At 34.8% G+C, this 23,513-nt stretch overlaps 1 protein-coding gene across 2 annotated transcripts in view; it reads right to left on the reverse strand.

Annotated features, from left to right (window-relative positions):
* The window catches only part of CARPA (Carbonic anhydrase-related protein A), a 168,401-nt gene extending 147,081 nt beyond the window's left edge, over positions 1–21,320 (reverse strand). Inside the window, exon 1 of one of the 2 annotated variants that reach the window (XM_011066277.2) lies at positions 19,922–21,320. In XM_011066277.2, coding sequence (XP_011064579.1) covers positions 19,922–19,976 — 55 coding nt within the window. In that variant the 5' untranslated portion in view covers positions 19,977–21,320. The remainder of the gene's footprint in view (positions 1–19,921) is intronic. The other variant, XM_011066279.2, reaches the window with a different exon arrangement.
* Between the last annotated feature and the right edge of the window lie 2,193 nt (positions 21,321–23,513).

A 23,513-nucleotide genomic window follows, 5' to 3' on the forward strand; every position in this document is an offset into this window, starting at 1 on the left:
TCTCGGCGGCCCACTTTGTCCTCTCTTCGTTATTTCGCCAGGGAGAACGCTTGGACAGGTAGAAAACGGTGCAACAACGCGCATTTATGTAGTAGTCTCGCCTATTGTAATATGTACGTCACACGCTGCCTTCTACGATTGCATGTTACATGAACGGATATTCTTGGAATGTCTCTTGTATTGCAATCTGTGCGACAAATGCGGACATTTCGATATTTTTTACGGGAAATTTTATTTTCTTCTCACAAAACTCATATTTCATGTACTATCTTATGTATGCATATATATATATATATATTACTTTAATGTTAAAATGTAGAAAATATAGAAAATATACCATAAATGGATAAAAAAAATAAAAATGTACTATTAATAAATAAATAAAAATATTCTGAGAATAGCTTAGCGAAAAAAGAAATTCTAGAAAATGATTGAAATGCAAATGCATCTATTCCAGGATGTATGAAATAATATCTTCAACAAGGCATAGTATAAAAAAGATATTTAAATAATATCGATATTCTAAAACATTTTTTCCCGGAATTAATCTATACGTCCTACGTATTGCAATGAAAAATGTTTTATGGATATTCCTTATTCCTACATAGAAATGACGTATGTTTCTCTCGCTTACTTTAAATCTATCTTCAGAAAATCAATAAACTTGGTCGCAATGACACACCGCAATGTACATCACTTCTAGATCATATGGAATTTAATCACGCCATAATAATGTCATTCTCGTGAAAAGGATGCAAAGACGCCACGTCAGTTACTGGAATAATGTATCACACGTTGTTCCAGAAATTATTATACAAGATATGCCATAGCCATCGCGTATAATACTTTAACGGCGTGTTTTAGAGATTAATTAAAATTTAAAAATATGATATCGTAATAATTTTCAAGTTAAAAGCAATTTAAATTAATCAAACTAACAAGATAAAAAACTACAAGACAGAGCTAGATGTTTAATGCTAATTATACAGCAATAAATTTCGTAAAACAATACAATCTCTATAAAATTATTATCAAAATATTAATAAAACACAAATTATTAAAAGCGGTATATAATACTAATATAAAAATAACAATTAAAGATATAAAATTAAAATTGTAACATTAAATCACTCTTACTAATTCAACTGTTTTAATATTTTTAATTTTATTGTTCTTAATGCGTTATAATTTTAATTTTATATTTTTAATTGCTGTTTTAATATTATTACGTACAGTTTTTAATCATTTTTATTTTGTTAATATTGATAATGAAATGATAGAGAATAGAAACGCGTATGCTTATTGTTTTATGAGATTCATTGTTGTATAATTAACATTAAACATCTAACTCTGGTTCGTAGCCATCTATCTTGTTTAGTTTAATTTAATTGAACATTATTTAGAGCGAACCTTAAATTTAAATTAAATATATCACACAAAACGTTGGATTTTTAACTAAGTTTACATGAGCAATCTATTATGAATTTATTTATGTTACTAATTCTCGATTAATTTTTATTGCCGAGTTAATTTTTTCCGATATTTGAAATGTTTCATATATACCTATATAAATAATAATCGATTTGTTAATAAATAGATTACTAATGGCAAAATTAATTTTTTTTTTGCTAATTATTTAATAAAAATTTAGTGATTTTTGTTCTAAGATTTTATCTTATTTAAATTTTATTTATTAGATGTTCATAAAATTACATTTACGTACGACATTGTATATTCTTAACTTTATATAATAAAATTTTCATATGGATCCAGTATCTAATTTAAAATAAAAATTCATTTTTATTATTCAATATCATTTACTCATAAACAATTAAATTTGCAGATATAAAGAATAAATAAAAAATAAATTTCACTCAAAGTTGTCTTATCGTTACCCGATGCTTTCCAAGTTTCTTCTCTGAGCTTTCTTCGTTTCACTCGCACAACATTCACTCTTGAGAACGTAGTTAATTACGATTACGTGAATAAGACGATTGTACCGCACTCTGCACAATGCTTCCGAGATTTACCGCACGCGGCACGCTCTTTATCACGTAATTGTGCGATAGAAGAATAACATGAGATATCTACTTCGACAATTTATCGTTTTATTCATTTCGATCTTATAATTTAATGAGAGTTCATTAAATGCACGATCTTGTAATTGTTAATTTAATAACTACGATCGTATCTCACGGCACTTTTTCTTGTAATTGTACATGTATATTCCAAAAATAGTACGCGAAAGAGTTAAATAATTTTACAATGGAAGAGGAAATGAATTTTGATGTTTCCAAAAATAAATCTATGAAGTATTAATATAAAATATTCAATCTATTTTATATATAATTCAATAATTATGTGATAAAGAGTTTTCAACTTTCTTCAGCTCTTGTAAAAATAAATCTTTGCGTAGTATAATTAGCATCACGATGCTTTTTGTTAATTATACAAAAACTTTTTTATCTCTTATTCAGATCACTCATTTTCTTTTTTGTCATTATTTCTTTGAGAGAAAGAGAGAGAGAGAGAGAGAGAGAGAGAGAGAGAGAGAGAGAGAGAGAGAGAGAGAAGACGATCCTTATTGACGTAAAGTGTATGTAAATAATGATTCGCCGTTAGCGCGTAATTAACCGACATAATTATTGCGCAATCAGTAGAAACTTAAACTGTGTTCCCTTTCGGCTTGTTGTATCGATTTACGCTCGTTATTTCGAGTCTCGTGTACATAATTCGTGGTCGGCATTAACGGACGGCCCCCGAACCACCTCTTACAACGCCTGCACCACCACCCCTCATCCCCCTACCCGCAATACCCCACCCCATTTACTTCGTCGTAATTATATCTCGCCTCTCACGAAGCCCGACCGAGACTTCGTCGAGGATCCATAAATTTCTGGGAAGAATTCGCGGCATCCTGCAGCAACAAATTTCCGAAATTTTCTCGCCAAAAATATTTCAAATATTCGTCCTGTATGTCCGCTTCCTCTTCTCCTTTACGACGCTTAGTTGCTTTTTTACTCGACCCTTTTTTATCCTCCCTTTTTAACTTCACTGTCAGCACAGTCGCACTCTTTAATAAAATATATATAATATATTCAAAGACGAAGAAATGACGAGAAGTGTTTGTTTCTACGCAAATAGAATTCATATTTTGCAATTTTTAGGATGGACGATGGACAATCTCTGTTGACATAATTAAAAGGTTCTTATTATAACGTCTTGTTATCAGGATGCATTTCCAACGTTAATTAATTTTTAAACGTGTCTTTAAATGAAAACAATTAAATCAACAGTAATTTCAAAATAAAGTCGCACTTTAATGTCCGTCTATATTTTACGATCTACTAAGATTTTTAAAATTTTTGTCGATCAAAAAGGAGAGAGAAATACAGAAAATCTGATAGAAGATTTCTTAGCAAGGTTAATAAATACATCAATACATCCTTGCCATCGTCCCTCGCTACTGTTGCGAATACAGTTTCTTATAACGTTCATTCGCACAATTTCCCACGCTAGTAGTCAGACAACGTCATCCATTTCCACTTCATTGAAACGCCACTGATCGGAATTTCACCGGTAACATTTGTGAACTTGCCTGATTCTTGCGCAAGGGTCTTCAATCATTGCTCTCGTTCCCATCTAACAGCATCAAGTAGAATCTGATGCGTCTCCTTTTTCCATCCTTTGAACTTGCTCTCTCACCTCCGCGAAATAAAGTCCGGATAACTCGGGAGCATGCGTCGCTCCCCCCTCCCCCCTCCCCCCCTTCCAGCTCTTTCGTTCTTTTTTTCTATTACGCCACATTTACCCGGAAAAATAATGCCCGTGCACATTTCACCCGCGTTATCTGCTCGCCAGGTTGCCCTCGACCCTCCCCTCCCCGTCGTCCCCGCTTTTTGTCGCACGCTGTTCGAGAAGAGAAGGAGGAGGAAAGGGGGTGGACCGTTGCCCCGAAAGCCTGCCAGTCGACATGTCCTACGCTGACGTCGCTATCTGAATTGAAACGGACTCTTCCAACGCGACGGTCCCATTTCGCCCCCCATAGACCCCCAAAACCCACTACCTTCTACTACCCCGCTCTCACGTCCCTCGCTCTTCGCAGATATCTCCGCCGTCTGCCATTTATCTCGTCAAGCTCGTATGAAACGCTCATGTTGGCAAACGGACGCACATATACATACGCCAACAGACGATAAAAATACATACAGGATGCCCCAAAATTGCTTTTCCTTTCATAAGGATTCTTCGATCACATATATTGAAAAAAAGTTTTGATTAAATCAAGAAAAAAAACTCAACAAGAATAGCAAATAATATTGCTGGTTATGAATTCACGATAAAAATGGCATTGTGGTGAAACCAAATAGAATTTCTGGTTATCTTAATTAGAAAATATTTTGTCTCACCAAAATGCTATTCTTATTGTTCATTTAAATCAGAATATTTTTCTCAGAAAAAAAGAACTTCTTTAGAAAAAAATATTATACGACATCTTTTACATATGTAAATAACAGTAATATTATATTAGCGATGCGGATATAAAAATTATTCGCTCTACTTTTCTGAACTTGATAAGATTGCATGGAATTCTCTTAGAGACAGAGGAAGAAAGACGAAGTACATTGCGACCACAAATTTAGATTTTAACGAGCGACGCGGAGATTGCTTAACGCAAATATCAAATGGTCTTGTTTTAGCCTCGAAGACGGTCGTTAAAGATAAAATATTCTAAAGTGTTTCACGGTATATATGTATTAATGCTTCTCGCGCGAGAATATTCTTATCAAAATAAAAGTCTGTAACTTGCGAAAATTATTTCAGAATAATCTGGCATCTTTCCCGAGCGTTTCGTCGCGTCATATCCATCTTATTGTAATTGCGGATATATAATTTCACAGATTTTTATCTGTTGAGAAAGAATTACATATCTATTTTTTTAGCAGAAACCTAAAGCGAGATCGTACTTGCAACCCTTTAATTTTCAATATTAAAAGTTTCAATTTAATGTTTCATAAATTTTGCGTGGAATTAACTGCAAAAGTCAAATCTTCTTATCTAGCTCTTTATACTGCTGAATCTTACTTTGCCAAAGTTACTTAATCTTCAATAATAAATGCTCATTTAGACTTTTTAAATCTTCGATAAAGTAAGATTGATGGCAAGTTTATCGCAGAATCTACAACTACAAGAAAATACGACAATCTGAAATTACAGTCCTAGCATGTAAAATAAATATATATATATGTATATAAGTAGGATGAAATTTGAATTGAAAAAAATTATTCGATTATCGATATAAATCTAACGTGACCCACAAGATCTCCCCGTATATCCCGCATTTCACACTGTGTCGTCTTCGGTAAAGCGCTCGACATTTATCTTGGTGGAAATACGTGGAGCTTTCTGGCACAACAAACGTTATCCTTGCTTCGCTCGTCTATGCGACGTCATAAACAAACTGGAGGAAGATGTTGCCTTGTAGTGCGCGATGTATCGTCAAATAACAGTCGAGCTTTATCACACTCGACGCTAAGTCTTGATTTTCTGCGGGTCGTAGATCCATTAAACACACACAAAATTGCCGGTAACATCAAATCTCCGTGCCGGCGTAATCACGTACCTTGGTACAAGTAAAACGTAATTAACGTGTGTAAGTGAAGGAACGTAAAGTGAAGTAAATCTTGCGATTTTCTGGTGTACTTCGCGTATTCGTATAAAAATTAAGACAAGGTATAGAGGATACATAGGTATAGAGGACAGACAAAATAATGTAAACACTTGGGAAATATATTATTTATTTTATATCTATATACTTGTTTTATTTATTTATTTATTAAAATTTAATGCATTTTGTCTCACAATCAGTGTATTTTTCAAAATTGTCTTCCATTCTCGAAAACTTCAATGTCTCTCCTCGTCATATAATCTTCTGATTTAAATATTTCTAGTTTTGAAGAGCAAAGTGAAAAACATTCTTCTTTAATATCTTTTAAGCAACTAAAAGATATTCTGCTAGAAGAATGATGTAATATTGCATTGTATTTAGCATTTTCGTGTATAATTCCAACAAGAATAGAATAAAGAGAAGAACAGATAGTGTTAATAACAAATAGTATCTCAACTTTTTATTAATAAAACAAGTAAATAATTCACATTACTTTATCTATTTCCTGTATATTATTAACGCGAACAAAATTCATACAAAAATTATTTCAAGTGAGACATAATCCTGAGAATTTAGGACGCAAAAGCGCGCGAGGGGACAGTGGCTCTGTGTAAAAGAGCAATGCAGAGGAAGGTTGACGTAGGGTCGAGAAAAGTGCAAAATTGGCAACTTGATGGAACTCGATGACGTCAGCGTCGGTTCGTTCCGATATGGAGGTAATGGGGCAAAATAAAATCCTCGGGGAGGATTGGACGTTGTTAGTCGGGGTAGAAGACGGGGGACACAGGCGGATGGATACATCAAGCGCCACAATGGCGGTCATCGCAAAGACGATATAGCCGATATTCATGAATCATCCGATCGAACTTGCGAAATCACGTTTATTTAACACCCAAGTGTCTCCCTTATGTGCCTCGTACATGCCCTGAATTTATCTTAAATATATTCTCTTTCAAAATTGAAACTCTTGCCTAAATTAAATTCCTAAATATACTTATATAATAAATATACGAAAAAAAAGAAACATTATAGATGCTCTAACAATTTCACTCCATATCTGCGATAAATACATAATTTAAAATCTTTCATTAAAGAAATACAGATTATAGTCGAAAATTATGGCAGCCAGCTAAATATATAATTTAAAATCTTTCATTAAAGAAATACAGATTATAGTCGAAAACTATGGCAGTCAGCTAAAATAGGAGCATTTGTAATAATAATCCTTTATTCTCGCGCCTTAAAATTCTGTCTCCCACTGGCGAGCAACCAGGAAAAAATAGATTAACATAAAAAAAACGCTAAACCAAGATGTAAGAAGCATTCTTATGTATGATTAAGGTAAACACATCTCCGACCACAATCGAGGAGAGCGTATTGTCTGCGGGGTTGGGCGTTGAAATTTATGAGCCAAAAATCCACCCTCTCAGCCGACTAATAATACGCAAAGATGGAGCTCCGTCAGCCGAGTAACAATAATCAGCGGAGGGTTATGTCGCAGTCAGAAAGCCGGTGGAGAAGGGAAAAGCAAGATTGTTGAAAGACGTGGTTAGAAGAAACGAAGGCGAAAGAGCGAACGTCACAAATTGAAACAAATGGGGACTTATATGCATCGCGACGCATTCCGCAGTTTTACTGCCGACTCATTTCATCTCCGGCCAGCGATAGTACGCTTTTATTGCTATTACGACGTTATGGTCTTTCGCCGTTATTGTCACTGCTTCTCAAGAAATGTTCCTTACGTATCGCATCGAAAGAAATAGACACGGAACATTGAGGGTCGATAGAACACCTTCTGAGGATCATGTCCAAGTATGGCTGACTATTTGCGTATATTACTACTAGTGGCACGGCAACGCCTTGTCCTCCTCTTCGATAAAAGTTTAACAAATGACTTTGAATGAGAATAAACTTTTGCCCATGAATTCTGCGGCTTAGTTAACGTTTTTATCAAAACTCGTCTGAACATCATCCTTTATTAAAATTTATTAAGTACCATTAATTAACGCAGAAACAGTAGATACTTTATTTATGTATTCTCATAATAATGTGTTCATTACCCCTATATTATATTTCAATTTTCATTGTTCTCTTTGATGTGTGATTTACAATTAAAGATTAATACTATTCTATACATTCTTTAGATAAAGGTAAATAAAAAAATTGTTTTAAACTATGAAATAATTTGTAGTAAATGTAACTATAAAATGTGTATAAATAATGTTCATTTAAGGAATTTATAAGGCGGCGATAGATGTCCCACATCAATAATATATAAAGGGGGTTAAATGTATATTTAATACGTATTATTTATACACTGAGAAAAAAATGCTGTTGATTCAATTAAAGTCTATATTACAGACTATCACTAACATAAGTAATTAATTCATGTATATTTTTATGGACATAAAGGATATAAATTATTATTTCAATAATCAAGGCCTTTATGTCAATAAAAATATACATGAATTAATCACTTATGTTAGTGACAATCCATAATATAAAATTTAATTAAATCAACAGCATTTTTTTCTCAGTGTATGAAAGACAATTATATTTATTCATATTTTACTTAAATTCTCACTAAAGATTAAATTTGTATTATATTATTTCAATTAAACAAAAATATTAAACTATCATTAATATATAAACGGATAGTGATATTTATTGTTGGATATATTATCTTAAGCGTCTGATAATACCGAAGACCTGTGAATACCTATGAGATTGCAGCTTTTCTGGTTTCCTGGTGAATAGAGGAAAATCGGATTGAAGGATAAGTCGTAAGTCGAATGACGTAAGATGAACGGAGATATTGGTAACAACAAGAGACGGAAGCACCGCAATAAGACGTCGAAGGTTAAATTACTGACTTATAAACGTATATATGAAATCTTGAAAGAATTATTTCTATACTTCTAACACACACAGAAATGTCGTGCACGCTCGACTCTGTAACTTTTCGTAACTCGAAGAATGATTTGGAATTTCAATCGTTGAAACTAAATTTTCGTGTAATTTTCGTGTAATAGTCTTCGACATTTATTGCCAAAAGTTTCAAGTGATCGCCGCCGACCCCGAAATGTTCTTACACACGCAACCAGTTCCTATCGCGATTAATCGATTTAAAGTACACGATTGCGCCGTGTACCAACTGCTAGGAACGCCCGTTACATCGATTTAAACGTATGAAGGAAAGATAGGAAACGCCGTTCCACGGTAGAACGAACATAAAATTCATCCAAGAACCTATACGCTATGGGTGTGTTCCACTTGGCGTTTACAACGCTCGCAAACATATTATTTCATCCTTGTTTAACATTTGATAAACAACAAAGATAAAATGATGCTCACAAGCGTTACATCAGGTGAAACATCAAGTGGAACGCATCCCCTACAGCACGAAATATTGCAGGAATAATTATGGAATTTTAATATTTTGTAGGAAATATTGCGATATATTGCTGCAATATTATAATTCAACAGATAAGTACGCGGCCCCGCCACAAGATGGACGCGCTTCTTGTAAAAAGGAAACCAGGAGTCCTATAAAAAGATGGACAATCACAAATCACGTTGGCAAGTCTTCTGGAGATCCCCAAGCTCTTTCGAGCATGTTTTTTGAACTTTGCCAAATGTTTTGTGATCATAACATTATCGTGTGTATTTTAGAATGTGATATTAATCAATAACATTTTATTTATTTAGTATTAAAACTTGACTTAATTACTGAAATATCGCATAATATTGCAGCATATAATATTTCTCGAAATATTGCATCAATATTTATTTATTTTAGTGAACATAGCAATATTGCAACAACGTTTCATGAAATATTTATTGTATGAGTATTCTACATCTACCTCCGCAATCTCTCGCTCACAATAATTAATTTCGTTCTATTTGAAGTCTTTTCATCATCTTACTTCATCATTTCCTTGTCTTATATAAAATTTCTGTTTGTGATCTTTTCGAAATGACCAATTGAATTGATATCGGGTTACTGATTCCGAAGGGAAGTTCGCTATTCCACCAGTCGATCCTGGCAAACAAGGGAAGTCAGATTCGAGGGATCACATTCTCGGGCGGGTCGTAACTTGACTGAGAGTAGATAGGTACTAAGACGGGAAGGGTCGAGACCAACGCCAACGGGGTTATGGCAAAAGAGAGATGAAACGAACGAGAAATCGCCGCCGAGACATGGCGGGAATAAAACGGGATAGATAGAAAGAACATTTCGAACTACTATCGCAGATGTAAACTTGCTATCGGCGACGGATAGATATAGACAGCGTAGTATCCGACACGCTCCGGGGATGCTCCCAGGAAGGCAAACCACCCCCGTCGTTCCCGTCATTGTCTCGCAAACTTTTCGGCAGGAAAACTTCGGCCGACGTCGCGTCGTGACGATACAGCGCGACAATACCTTTTAAAAGTTACATACGTTTTGCCGACGCGTCGGCTTCTTTCGCACACACCTTGAATTTCGGCTCGCCGTATATTGTATCCCGCTGTCTGACTTTTACGGTTGAAATACAAGAATTATTCATTCGACGGAGGCGCAGGCAATGGATCGCAGCGAAAAGCACAAGGATCAGAACTTATCTTCTCCTGTTTTTCATTCGTTTCATATCGCTCTGTTGCGAACTGCTGAATTATAACTTCATGAAATTTTTCATATATATCAAATCCCTAACAAAACTTTTTTCAAAAAAGAAAAAATATTCGCCAAGCATATAAAGAAAACATGGAATATTATATTATTAAAAATAATTATTATTAACTATTCTATTAATAGATGTGAAATTAATGAAACTTGCCGTATAAGTATTTATATATGTAGGTATATATATACATTTATTTCACTTATTTTATTTATTATACTTATTATTACTTTTATTTATTTATTTATTTTTTATTAATATTTATATATTTTATATATTATTTGCAGTGGGGTAATATTTTTCGCAATAAGTTCTTGCAATGTTTTAAGATACTTATTAGCATCATTGTTGAAAATAACGATTAATACTCCAGTAAAATCATTCTTTCCGTGGACTTCGATTTCTTATTATTATTATTATTAAATACTATTATATTTGTATTATAACGTAATAAAAACTCATACATCTAATCGTTCTGTTTAATTGTAAAATAGATCATACACATCAAAAATTTTAATTCTTGTTTTAAAACAAATTTTACACATGCAATTCGCAATTCCTTCTGCGTCGCTAAGTTCTACGAAACAGTATACGTTTCCAGACATCGTCAAGAAAGAAAAGTAGTTTCGCCATAACAGAAATTAATTCAGTTTCGACTTTATACGTATCCTACGTATTTCGCTTTCGCCATGTACGTTCTGCTGATTTCTAACAAGCATGACTCTTTTGCAAAGGGACGGAGCACGTACGCCGCGGAGTTTGTCAAAGTAATTCGAGCTTTCTTCAACGCGAAATTCCAGTCACGTACAACCAAGCTCTCGTCTTTACCTCCTTGGATCCTTATTATCCTATATCCGCAGCCATAATCCCTGTCCTTCCGGAATAACCTCGGCCGAGCCGTGAAATCGTAATAACATTCGGATTTAACGTCCTAATCATCCCTCGACAACCAAGAACTTCGCAACAACAAAAAAATGTCGGACGTATAATTTGTACGTATATAATTTTTCATTAGTCTGTTTCTAGATCAGCATGCTTCAAAATAAAGATTACGTTTTATCGTAAATTATATCATTAATTTATTCGTCATAACTATTTTTAATTATAAATTGTGTTATATTTTGAATAACACGAGATATCTTATTTATTCTGAAATAAAGAAATTTAATGGAAAATATTGTGATATCTAATAACATTTACATCATTTTGTTAAATTTGTCAGAATTCCTGTAAGCATATCGATCATACATGTTACTTTCAAATGCAAAATAATATCGCGGCCTTTTACTCGATGTAACGTATATTAACGTGCGTCGTATTAAAGAGAACGAAAATTATTATGCGACTTGTGCTGCGCGAAGTAAACAGTAAACACGGTACTCTGCAATCAACACCGACGATTTACGAAATATTTCCCACGTTATTTGAAAACTAAACTCATGCAAATTTATTTACGATACTTTCCAAATAGCCATCGTGTTTGAACGCTTTCATTCATTGCCAAGGTTGTAATTAGACATCGTGATTTATTATAAATACCGTGCATTGCACAATAATTTACAATTCCAAAATTAAAAATTTCATTTTAAAACTAAAAACTTAATGCAGAATTAAATTTATGTATTTAAAGATTTTAATCACGTGATAAAGTTAAAGTAATAAGTATCCCAAAATACATATTAAAATTCTATCTATTAATAAAATAGATTATAGATATTTATTAATTTATTTATTTATTCCATTTATTAACACAATAGATTTTATTTGTTAATTCGATTCGAAAAAACACATTTTCCGTTTTTATTTCGTTACAATATTGTGGCAGCAGTATTATCGATCGCACGTACGTTCATATTTCGCTATTTAAAAAAAAGAAAGAAAAAAAAGCCATGAAAATATAACCCGGATGAATCTGGCAATAAAGTAATTATTTCGTGGCTTCCCGTTTCTTGGATTATGCTTTGAATAAATCATGGCGACGTTCGAATATACGCACCGTCGCGGCTGTGGTCCGAAAAACCATTCTCGTTCGCGAATAAAAAAGAGGGGAGAAAAATGGGGTGAAAACAGCATTTACGCGGCACTCCCGTATTTTTCAATTTGCTATGTATACACCTTCCCTCGTCGCGTAACACGCTTTTTTCTGAAATCCCTTTCATTTTCGAGCGAGATTCTCGGTGCTATATTGCACCGGATATGCTAACGAGAATAAAAGATTCGACCGTATAATAATGGACATACGCGAATATCGATAGCAAAGCGTCGAACATTTACGTATTTGCCTCCCTAATTCGTATTGTATCGATAAATAATCAAATATACTACTGTGCATCTGACAGAAAAAAGCGAGGAAAAAAGAAAAAAAAATATCCGTATCCACATTTCATCGCGCGGGAATCTTGGCAACGGAGATGCGCCACAAGAAAAAATATCGATTATTGATTTCTCAATTTTTACGTGCAATATTTATCTAGACACATCCATTTTCTGAAAAAATAATCTCATTGTCAGTTGAAATACATTCGTATACATTTCAATTATGTGTTATTTCAAATTTAATTAAATAATTGTAATTTGCGCATCACTTATCACGCTCTCATTGCCATTTATTATACTCTTATATTTTTTACATTATAAAAAAATTTTTTTATTGAAATTGTACAAGGAATACTTCGCATACAATGAGAGTTCAACGCGGTAAGTGATGCGCAAATTATGGTTATTAAATTTAAAATAATACATAATTAAAACAATCGAACATTTCGGCTCCGCTTTGAGCCATTTTCAACGATGTTTTATAAAATATATGTAGACGGTAAATCTCATATTTTCCGAACAAATATTAATTGAAGAGAGATTCAAGAGAGATTCACTGGATGGTCTAAAAGTGATTTATTTCACAAGAAGTTCGAAAGCCAAGTAAAATGGTTAGCCATGAGAATTCAAAAAACGTAAATTAGCTGAAAACAAAACTTTGGGAACGAATAAATGCAGCCAAGCATGTTGTACAATAATAACGCTATTACAATAAATATTATACAGAAAGTTTGAGAATCAAGAGTTAAAAACGATTAAATTCCTAACAATATAAAATGGTAACTTTGATTTCAGTTAGTCATTACTCTCGTAACTTTCATAATTTCCTGATCTTTTTGCTATAACTGTATATAAAATTCGAAAAATTGCACAAAATTAAAATATAATAAATGTAATAATATTAAGGCGACAATAGCTTTTTAATTTTTTAAAGCTTTTTACACTCTGCTCAAAAGAAAATTTTTCTTTTCGTATATAAAAATCCAAGTAAACTATTTTGATTAATCAGTTTTTCAGCACAATCTTCAAAAAGAGATCTTCGAAATTCAAAATAAAGATTCGTATAATGTATGCATACGCGTTCCTTCGATACATATACGAGTAAGTATATGAGCGCACTTGCGCACGCATCCTTCTGTGCATACCCGCAAGCGTCGTCTTACCGCTGCATTTCGCAGTACCATACGAGAGTCGCGAATGCTTTTCGCGAATATGCGAGCTCATAGTATGCCATGCGGAAAGATGTTCGTACCGTCGTCGTCATCGTCGTCATCGTCGTCGTCGTCTCGATGTCACGTCTCCGTCGACGTTGTCGCATTGACGGAGCGATGCGTCCCCGCCAGGATGAACATCGCGCGCGGGTGCACGCACGTAGTCGTAATTAATCAACCTGCGTCACTTCGCCGTAATTTACAAGGTTTTTGAATGCGCAAGGAGAGCGAAGTCTGCGGAATGACAGAAAGAGAAAGAAAGGGAAACAGATAAGCAGAGGGAAAAAAGAAAGAAAGAGATAGATAGTACTTTTATAAGTATCCAAGGATAAGTCCTCTAAGAATATATAAAGTTATAAAAATGAGGTAAGAATAGGTGTACATAATTCTATCCGTCGACGGATTGTGATAGCCTTACGTCGTATTTTATACTGAACGCACAACGAGCGTGAAATTTTTTTCATGCATCCGCGTAAATTTGTATAACATTCTATTGTCACTCTGGAAAATTTTCCGCGAAAATACGCGGGCGTGTCTCGTGCGTGCCGAGTAATTCGTTAATAGATGAATATATATAATTAAGAGTCACGCAGTTTACTCTCATGTGGCTATCATGACTTAGAGTGCAACTATTGCTGTGGGCTATTCATTTATGATTAACTCGATGACTGGCGTGACTCGGTATTCCGTGTCATTATCATTTTCATATATCAATTAACTAAATGCAAATGTTACGCGTGTGTTTAGTTTGACAATTAATTGGCGATCGAGCGGATATAGGAAACTGCTAGAAACAAATATATATATATATATATGTACACACACACACACACACACGCGCGCGCGCGCGCGCACACACACATATATTTACATACATATATATTATAATTTAAGAAAAAATATTAAATTGCAAATTTAAAAATTTTAAAGAATAAAAAATTTAAATAATATATTAGTATAGATAGAGAAAGGTAGAAAATAATAAATTAAAATATAATAGTTTTTAAAAAATAATTAATTTTTAAATATTAATAATAATTATTGGTAAAAAAATAAAGATTTGTAATAATGATAAAGGAATGGGTGGGAAAATATAATTATAAGGTTTAGTTAGATTGATAAAAATAAGTAATGGGATAGAATAATTAAGATTTATAAAAATATATATAAAATATATATAAAGAGTTTGTTATTTACTCATATTTGCATAAAAATTTACGAAGGAAAAGGGAAAATAAAAAGGGGAAATAAAAAGAGAGACAGAGAGAATGGATAACTCGATGATTAATCGCGAAAAGTAAGAAGACTTAATTTCAACTTTTGCTCTCACTTCTCTACTCCTAAAATTTTGATATTCAAGGTATCTTGTGATCAAATTAGACTGGTTGCGGAAGAGTTTCGCCATCTCTTTAGGGCTCCTCACACATTTTACATGTTATCTGTAAATGTTTCTTAGCAATATTCCTTTGCCTCATGTACGATCGCGTTCCCATATCCCAGCGGGAGCATTTTCACCTGGATGTACGCTCGTAATCCGCCAAGTGGAAAAAGGTCACCGTAAAATTCACGGGAAAAATTCTCATGCTTGTCGCGACCGGCAAAAAATTTCAAGTAAGTTCGCTCAAAATTGCTCGTATCATCTCTCCCAGCTTGGATATCTATTATCATTTCGATTCATTGTACTCCTCATATTGTATTACGCGATATAATTGAATTTACTTTGTCCGATTTTATCCACTAATTTATCAAATAAGCGTTTAATATTACAAACTCCAGACAGTTGGAATTTAACTATCAATTATTCATCGCATTAATACGGCGACAGTTACTGATAACGCAAAAATCTTGATCTCTTTTTTTTTAACTCTACGGTCGGTAATTAATTTTTATATTTAAGCCATCTTATGTACAGTCTTAAGATATATCATAAACAAATCATAGAACTATAGTATGTTAAATAAGGATGTATTACGTATTTAATCAAATAAAAAAATTATGAAAAATTATTTTTTATATTGTTTTAAAAGTAAACATTTTTACGGTAATTTAGGATCTGGATCAGAAATTATTTCAACAGAAAGTAACTTTGTTTTTTTTAAAAATAACTAAGATAAAAAGAGAAAATTGACATTTAAATTAAAAATTCATACGGTAGTTATCGAATAAAATATATTTGAACTATTTCAAAACTGCATATAATAATCATTTTTACATGGAAAGTATAAACACAATTTCAGTCATTTTTTGCAGAAAAACTACCTGATATATTCTTAAGATACTTTTGAAATAAAAACGGACTATGATTACCGGCATGTCTTTCTTGAACATTTATTTATTAATAATTAAAATAATTACCTACAGCTTTCGATAGTTATAGCTATGCACTTATGTGCCCATCTACTTCAATTCAATCAAACAGTTCGAGACTATGTCTCTCCTAACTCATTGTCAAGCCGTCAATAATTTCAAGTGAATTGTTATTTGCGAATTGTTAGAGCTCGAACTGTCAATCTTGCTGATGTCGTGATGCGCACGCGTCATTAAAGGCGTCAGCCCGCGTGTTCACGCGAACACGCGAACACGCTATATGCAGATTCTGCCGCCATCACTGGTGATTTTCTAGTCACGGTCAAGAGACGCAAATACTTGAAACCATGACGTTCGTCTCGTCAATTTAATGATTTTACATAAAGCGTGACGAGATAAAATAAGGAAGAGAAAAAAATTAAATAGCAAATTACCCTCTATTCTTTCTTTCATAAGCAAATTTGTCATTATTATCATCATACCATATATCTGATGCTTTATAAAAATGATTTTTATATTTGGCTTATATTTCCAGTACCACTTTGGCCTTATAAACAAAAAAAATAGTTTTATCGAAATTTTATTTTAAAAAATTTAGAGAGACAGATCTAAAAATAATTTTCTTGAATCGTCAAAACAATTTTGGAAGACAATCATTTTGATAACTCAAGAAAATTTTCAGATCTATTTTCAGATCTATCTAGTTAAATTTTTAGATACTAGCAAAATCATTACTTTTATGTAGTACTATATATACACCTTAAGCAAAAAAATAGCTACATGCGCTTTTAACAATTTCGTTCCCGGATTAAAATCCTTTTAAGACGGCCGGAAGTTAAACGCGTGATCGTCATCGGACCGATCGAACCGAGAAACGACGATCATCTTCAGACGATGGTCGATTTTACACGATAGACAATACTAGAGACGGACTAGATTTCCGGAGGCGACCAATATAACGTGCAGGTTCTGCGCTTTCTATCGCCCAGAATCACGCTCGCGCGCAGCCTGCTGACGATGATTGGTTCGAATCCAACAATACCCAACAGTTTACGCGTATACGAATAGAAATCAAATCGCACAACTGAGATTTTGCTCCTGTTGTTCGTTTCTCACAGTCGCTGTATCAGCTGTATGTGGCAAACGAAATGCAAAGTCTGTTACAAAATGGATTTTAAAAAGAAGCAAGATATGCTTAGCTCTTTTACTTCAAAAATATAATAATATAATTCAAAAAACATAATTTTTTACTTATTACAAAACGAAAATGTCATAAATGACATTTGATCAAATTAAAAAAATATTTTTTTGCCGATATTATTTAATTAGCCAATTATGTGTCTGTTTGAAAATTAATTTAATTTAATTGATAACTTAATTCTTTCTAAATTTTATTTTATTTTATTTTTTATTCTATCTATCTATATATATATATATATATACATACATATATATATATATATATATATATACACACACATGGTCTTTAAATACCCTCTTAAATTGTTAGTTATTTTATTTGGATATTTATATAATTTTACCTTCCTTTATTTACGCAATTGTTACTTTCTGTTAATAAATGTTTCCGTATTTTTCACTGTTTACAATTGCAATGAAATTTTGCTTCAGCTACTCTCTCGACGCACACGTATAACGAGCGTTCATGCCATTAATCACGATGCTCGATGCATACAGTTATGCATTTTTATCTCAAATATTTGTGATACCGCGCATAACGTCATGATTAATTAATTACATGGAGTTCAAACAATGGCGGAGGTAACAAGCGTATCTTACGCGCTGAGCGAAGCGTTTATATTATAACCAACGCACCGATATATATTTCTGCATTTTTGTTACATGTCCTAGTCAAAAAGCGCCTCTCTTTTCCGAGTATTCGAAATTAGCTTTTCCGCGCAATGGTGCGGCCGCGCAAAAGCCACAATACACCACGCATACACCGGATTATATTAATTAATATAAACACGGCCAAACACTACTATGCTGTACAAACAAAATCCTTTCAGGTGTAAAAAATATTATACGATAAAACATACACTCTACGTCCCAAAATCATCAAAACATCATCTCTAGCGCGATATTTGTTTCATAAAAATTTCTTGTCGCGATAATTATCTTTTAATATTAAACAATTTCGACAAGGAGATTTCGTCCTATTAAAATTTTGCTAAGTGAAAATTATATTCCCAAGTAAATTAAAAAAAATCGCAATTAAAAGATATACGAGTAGACATTCTGTGGATACGTGGAAATGCGCAAACAGCAACATCGTACATTTTTTTCTGCTCGGCACAGAGGGATTCTAAAACGATGGTAAAAACAGAGTCTCGAATGGTATGATTACGAGTGTGCAATACCGCTGAAAAAGGAGAATCATTATTCGGCCAGTATTTCAATTTATCCTGAACGAAACTGATACCACCTCCTGGACCCTTACTGGCATAATTTTTCCTCGTACTGATCGTCCGTTTTTTTCTGTCACCGATTCATTGAAACGGCGAAAATATCAGCCTTTTTTTCGTCGTAGTTCGTACGAGAGAATTTCGTTAGCACACGTAACAACCTGGCCTGGCTCTCTCTCTCTCTCTCTCTCTCTCTCTCTCTCTCTCTCCCCCCTCCTCTTTTCTCTCTTTTACCCTTTGCGAACCTAACCAGCCATCTCTCTCTTTCACCCTATCATACTATACTGCCCGTCTCTCTTCGACATCCCTCAATTTCAGCACATAGATTACGGCCATCGGCACGCGCGTATGGCGTGCGCTCATAAAAACCGGCCATGTATAAAACCGTCGTGTTACCCCGTGCTCGACGAGCGAGCATTTTCGTCGGACTCCCCTTCCGCCACCTCTCGTCGTTCTTTTTCTGCAAGGTCCATCCTGTCGCCCGTCAGAGAAAGGCACGCCGGAGAACAAGAAACATAAAGAATGATGGGTTAGCTCGGTTAGCTCTTACTTACATTTCCGGTGCTGGATGCACAATTTACACGCAAATTTCGAGTTAGTTTCGGAAAACCATGTACATTGGTAGACAAACAACTTTTTTGATGCAGTCAAGAGATTTTTAATCAATTAAAAAAAATTGTTCTCATCTATCACATACATAGGTATTAATTTTTTATACTTTTATTTATTATTCCATCTTTCTCCCATTTCAATTTTTACGTCAGTAGCAATTATAATTAAGAATACGCTTGAAAATCTCCCAGAAATCTCTCCAAAAGTTTTGCAATATTCTCTCATAACTCCCTACAGACCACGTGGGGGGGGATTTAAAGATAGTTTCTCAATTTTAAATTATTTTGCTGATTCTGCCTCAAATTCTAACACGTAATTAAAAAAAGTAAAAAAACGTTCGAGTCATACAACTGTAAACTGTAATGTTGAATTTCTTTAGAGTACAAAAACCCTTTGAAAAACAATCATTCCTCAGTAGTACAAGTGATCTGACTCATAATAAGTAGTAAAATTCAGAATAGTCTGCAAAAAGTTAATCATCTAAGAAATACTCAACCACACAAACATGATTATCAGAGTAATAATGATCATCAATATCATGCCGAATATCTAAACTGCCATAAATTACGAAATATTTTTCATTTCTTTAGTTAAAAGTACGAATTACGAAGAGATTTTGTTTCTTCAGAAACAATTTCTCCCTTTCGTGCAGAAAATAGAAAACTATCTCAATCAGGGAATCAACTTTCGATAATGTTATAAGGCTTAACATAGGCTTACCGTTGACGACAGCAATGATGCCAAGGACGCACAGTAGGAACGATCTCGAGCACATCTTAGCTCCTTCTCTTTCCGTCACCCTCGACGAAAGAAAAGTGAAGAGAAAACAGGCACGCGCGATCCTTACGTGGCTTTATGAAACATCGTTCGTCCTCGTCCTAGTAATACGTGGGATCCAATTCCTCGTCTGATCAGTCAGTCTGATCAATCAATCGATAACAAGCACGAAGACGTTTCCCAGGAATGCTGCGCCCGTCATCATTGCCGAATGATGCCAAAAATGTCTAGAGTTAGCATCGAGATGAGGTCGGTTTCACCTTTCTTCCGACAACGACAACAATGATGACGATGATGACGTGTCAGTTAGCAGATGTTCGCGATCATGCAAAAGCGAACGACAGAGCGAATTACGACTGCGAGCTAGCTGATTACTAATTAAGGCCGATCGCATTAATCGGCTCTTAATCACCACAGCACCTGGAAATACTTCGATCGAAATCCTATTTCGCCTGGTTTCTAACTTGCCTGCCGTAATAACCCTAAGGCTCGAGGCTTCCAAGCCTTTTTTCTTTTTTCTCGTCCTTCGACTTTCTCTGTCTTTCTACTCTCTCGTTCTTACTCTTCTTTCTTCACATATCCCTTTTCCAACTGCTGCTGCTCCTGCTGTTCGTCCCTACTACTTCGCCTTCACTTTCTTTCCTTTAGCCTTAGGATATAATACCCTCCCTGCCGCGTCTTCAGTCTACTTGTTTGTTCTAGATGACGTCAGCTCGCCGAAAGCTACCTCGCAATTCCTCACGGGCTAGCTTCCTCGATCTGGGATCCTCTCAGCGCAACTTAGCGAAGTAAGTTGAAGTGCCCCTTAGTGCAACTAGACCTCCTCCTATTCATCGAATATAGTCGAACTTTTATCTTTTGATCAAAGCATCCGTTCTATACGAAGTAGATGCGAAACTTCAATTTAATTGTGTCCCTTTTTTCTTTCTTCGATAAAAAGTTAATTCTCATCTGGAATTTAAGGAGACTCGCCAAGTGTATCTCGCTGTGACACGAGTTAATTTGCAGTAAGTTCACGACAACCAAACGTCGGCGAGACTATCACGATTTGCCAACTCGCGACTTTTCTTCGCAGAACTTTCCCCCGTACGAAGTTTTGAAATTTGAAGAATAGTGAATACTCGGCTTGCTGGAGTAAGTCTAGGAGGTGCGAGGACTATACTTGATCTATCAACGCGTAACAACCACGAGACGCTCCCGGCCACGGCGAGCTCGCAGCGCTTACTGAGCTTGCGGGAAAGCTCCTCGAGGAGCGTCCGCGAGATGAGAGCACGTTTCTCATCCCCACTTGGTGAACCCACGATTACGTTGCGCGCGGTGCGCGCTGATTGGCCGGGCATGCGCCCGAAAGCTCGTCGAGTAACGTGCGTGCTCCCTCTAGTATGGAGGAAGAAAGAAGCAAGAAGAGAGAGAGAGAGAGAGAGAGAGAGAGAGAGAGAGAGAGAGAGAGAGGAGACAGAAGAGTTGGATGAGGGAGAAAAGGGGACAACGAAAGCTCTGCGATGCTTTTAGAGTACCGACTGCCGAGTAGTGTTGAAACGCTGTTGAAACCACCAGTAGTGGGGCGACAACGCGACGGAAAGGAAGGAGAAAGGGAGACGCGCGCGATGCAGAAAGGACACCGGGTACATCGCGCGCTTCGCGCCACCCAAGCTCGCACACGCGTCGAGCTTGCGGCAAAAGTTATGACCTCAAAGGGGTCGTTAACGAGCGCCCGCCAAATTAGTATAACGGCTCACCCTCCGGTCTATCCTCTCCACCAATCCCCTCCTCCCCCCTCCCTCTCTCCATCCCTGTCAGCCACCCCCTTGCCCCTGAGCACTACAGTGTATGTCCTTTCCCTACCTATCTACACGCAGCTATTTTTGACTGGACTCGAAACGCAAGTACTATCCATCATCTATCTATCAACTGGCCCAAGACAAATCGAACGTGCATCGTCTATCGATTCATTACGGTTCGTCCATTTTATGATTGATTACTATGATTGTGTCTGCTATTCGTATCGCAAGATGTAACTAGTACTTTCTTTTTTATTGCAAATTTCGAAAATGACAGAATATTCTAATAAAAAAATTTTTTTTTCTTACACGAACTTTTCGTGGTTTTTTTTAATGAGAAGAATAATATATCTATCCCAAAAGTATCTAGCACAATTTCGAATTATTTTGTACACTATAACATGTCTGAATGCAATTTACAGAGAATCTATATTGATAGAATTTGTAAAAAATTATAATTTAAATTAGATATCAATGAAAAACGAAAGACAATATGTTTGTCGTATCTTACAAAAAATTCATCGCTATAGCTCATAATCAATTGATTGGTAATAGCATTACGCTTTCGTAATTATTCAAATTCAGCTTTTCTTTTATTCAGGATAAAATAAGAATTGCTTGAAAATCTCTAACACCTTCAAGTATGTATGTTAATATGATACTTAACATTCCATTTAGATGTTTGTACATATAAAAAAAAATCTAAGCAATGTTTTAATGAGATATACCATCTAATGAATAACGTACATAAAATGAAGCTTTGACCATTATATTTATGCCTACTTTATTAACACAAGCTTGTAAAGAGAGTTTGCATGTAGAGATTTACTTGGAACATAAATCTGTGTTGTCCCTAGACTTTCAAACGTTTTTATTTTATTTTTCGAAAACGTTTGCTTTCCAAATATTTTCTATGTAAATGATGTACAATATCATTTTGTGTAGACACAATTATGATTATAATTCTAAATAATAAAAATGACTAAAGTGGATTTAATAATCTTTATTATTTAGAATGATAATCACAAATATTGACAATACTGTCCATACAAATGGCTTACACATTATATACATAGAAGGTACTTAAAAAGCAGACGTTTTGTAAAAATAAAATGAAGATCTTTTACAATTAATTATCCAATTATTCATTTAAAACTTTTTTTTATTATTCCTGTATAATATATAATAAAAAGATAATAATAGATAATAATAAATTGCCAAGACGTCAATTCTAACGCACAATCTAAGCACTTTTTATGATACTTCGTGTTGGGCATGATACTTTTGCACCGCAATCTTCTCGTGGAGGATGTCGTTACTCTCGAAATTACTTTCCATTACGCGAAACTTAGTAACTCCCGAAAGAAGTAAAGTATAAGAGCTTGGACGGCGAACAGGCAATCGACGGGGTCCAGCCCCCGTTGGATTTCGTGAGGGACAACTTCGGAAATACCGGCGACATCGCAGACGCTAGTAGTGCAGTCAATATATAATGCGCGACGTGCTCCTGCATTTCAAATTACTGCACAGTACTACCGGCGACGAACGTATGGGTGTCGCTTCCCCGATGGTGCCGATCGCCTGCCAACAGCAATGGCGTGACACTATGAATTCGAGCAATTTCTCTTATTCTCTCTCTCTCTCTCTCTCTCTCTCTCTCTCCCTCTCTCTTTCTCTCTCTATCTCTCTCCCTCTCTGTCTTTCTCTGCACATTGAGTTTGGATAATTACCATCCCTATTTTAGGAACAATATA

This window comes from Acromyrmex echinatior, chromosome 14 (genome assembly GCF_024713525.1).
Source record: "Acromyrmex echinatior isolate Ae372 chromosome 14, ASM2471352v2, whole genome shotgun sequence".
In the NCBI taxonomy this organism is placed as follows: domain Eukaryota; kingdom Metazoa; phylum Arthropoda; class Insecta; order Hymenoptera; family Formicidae; genus Acromyrmex; species Acromyrmex echinatior.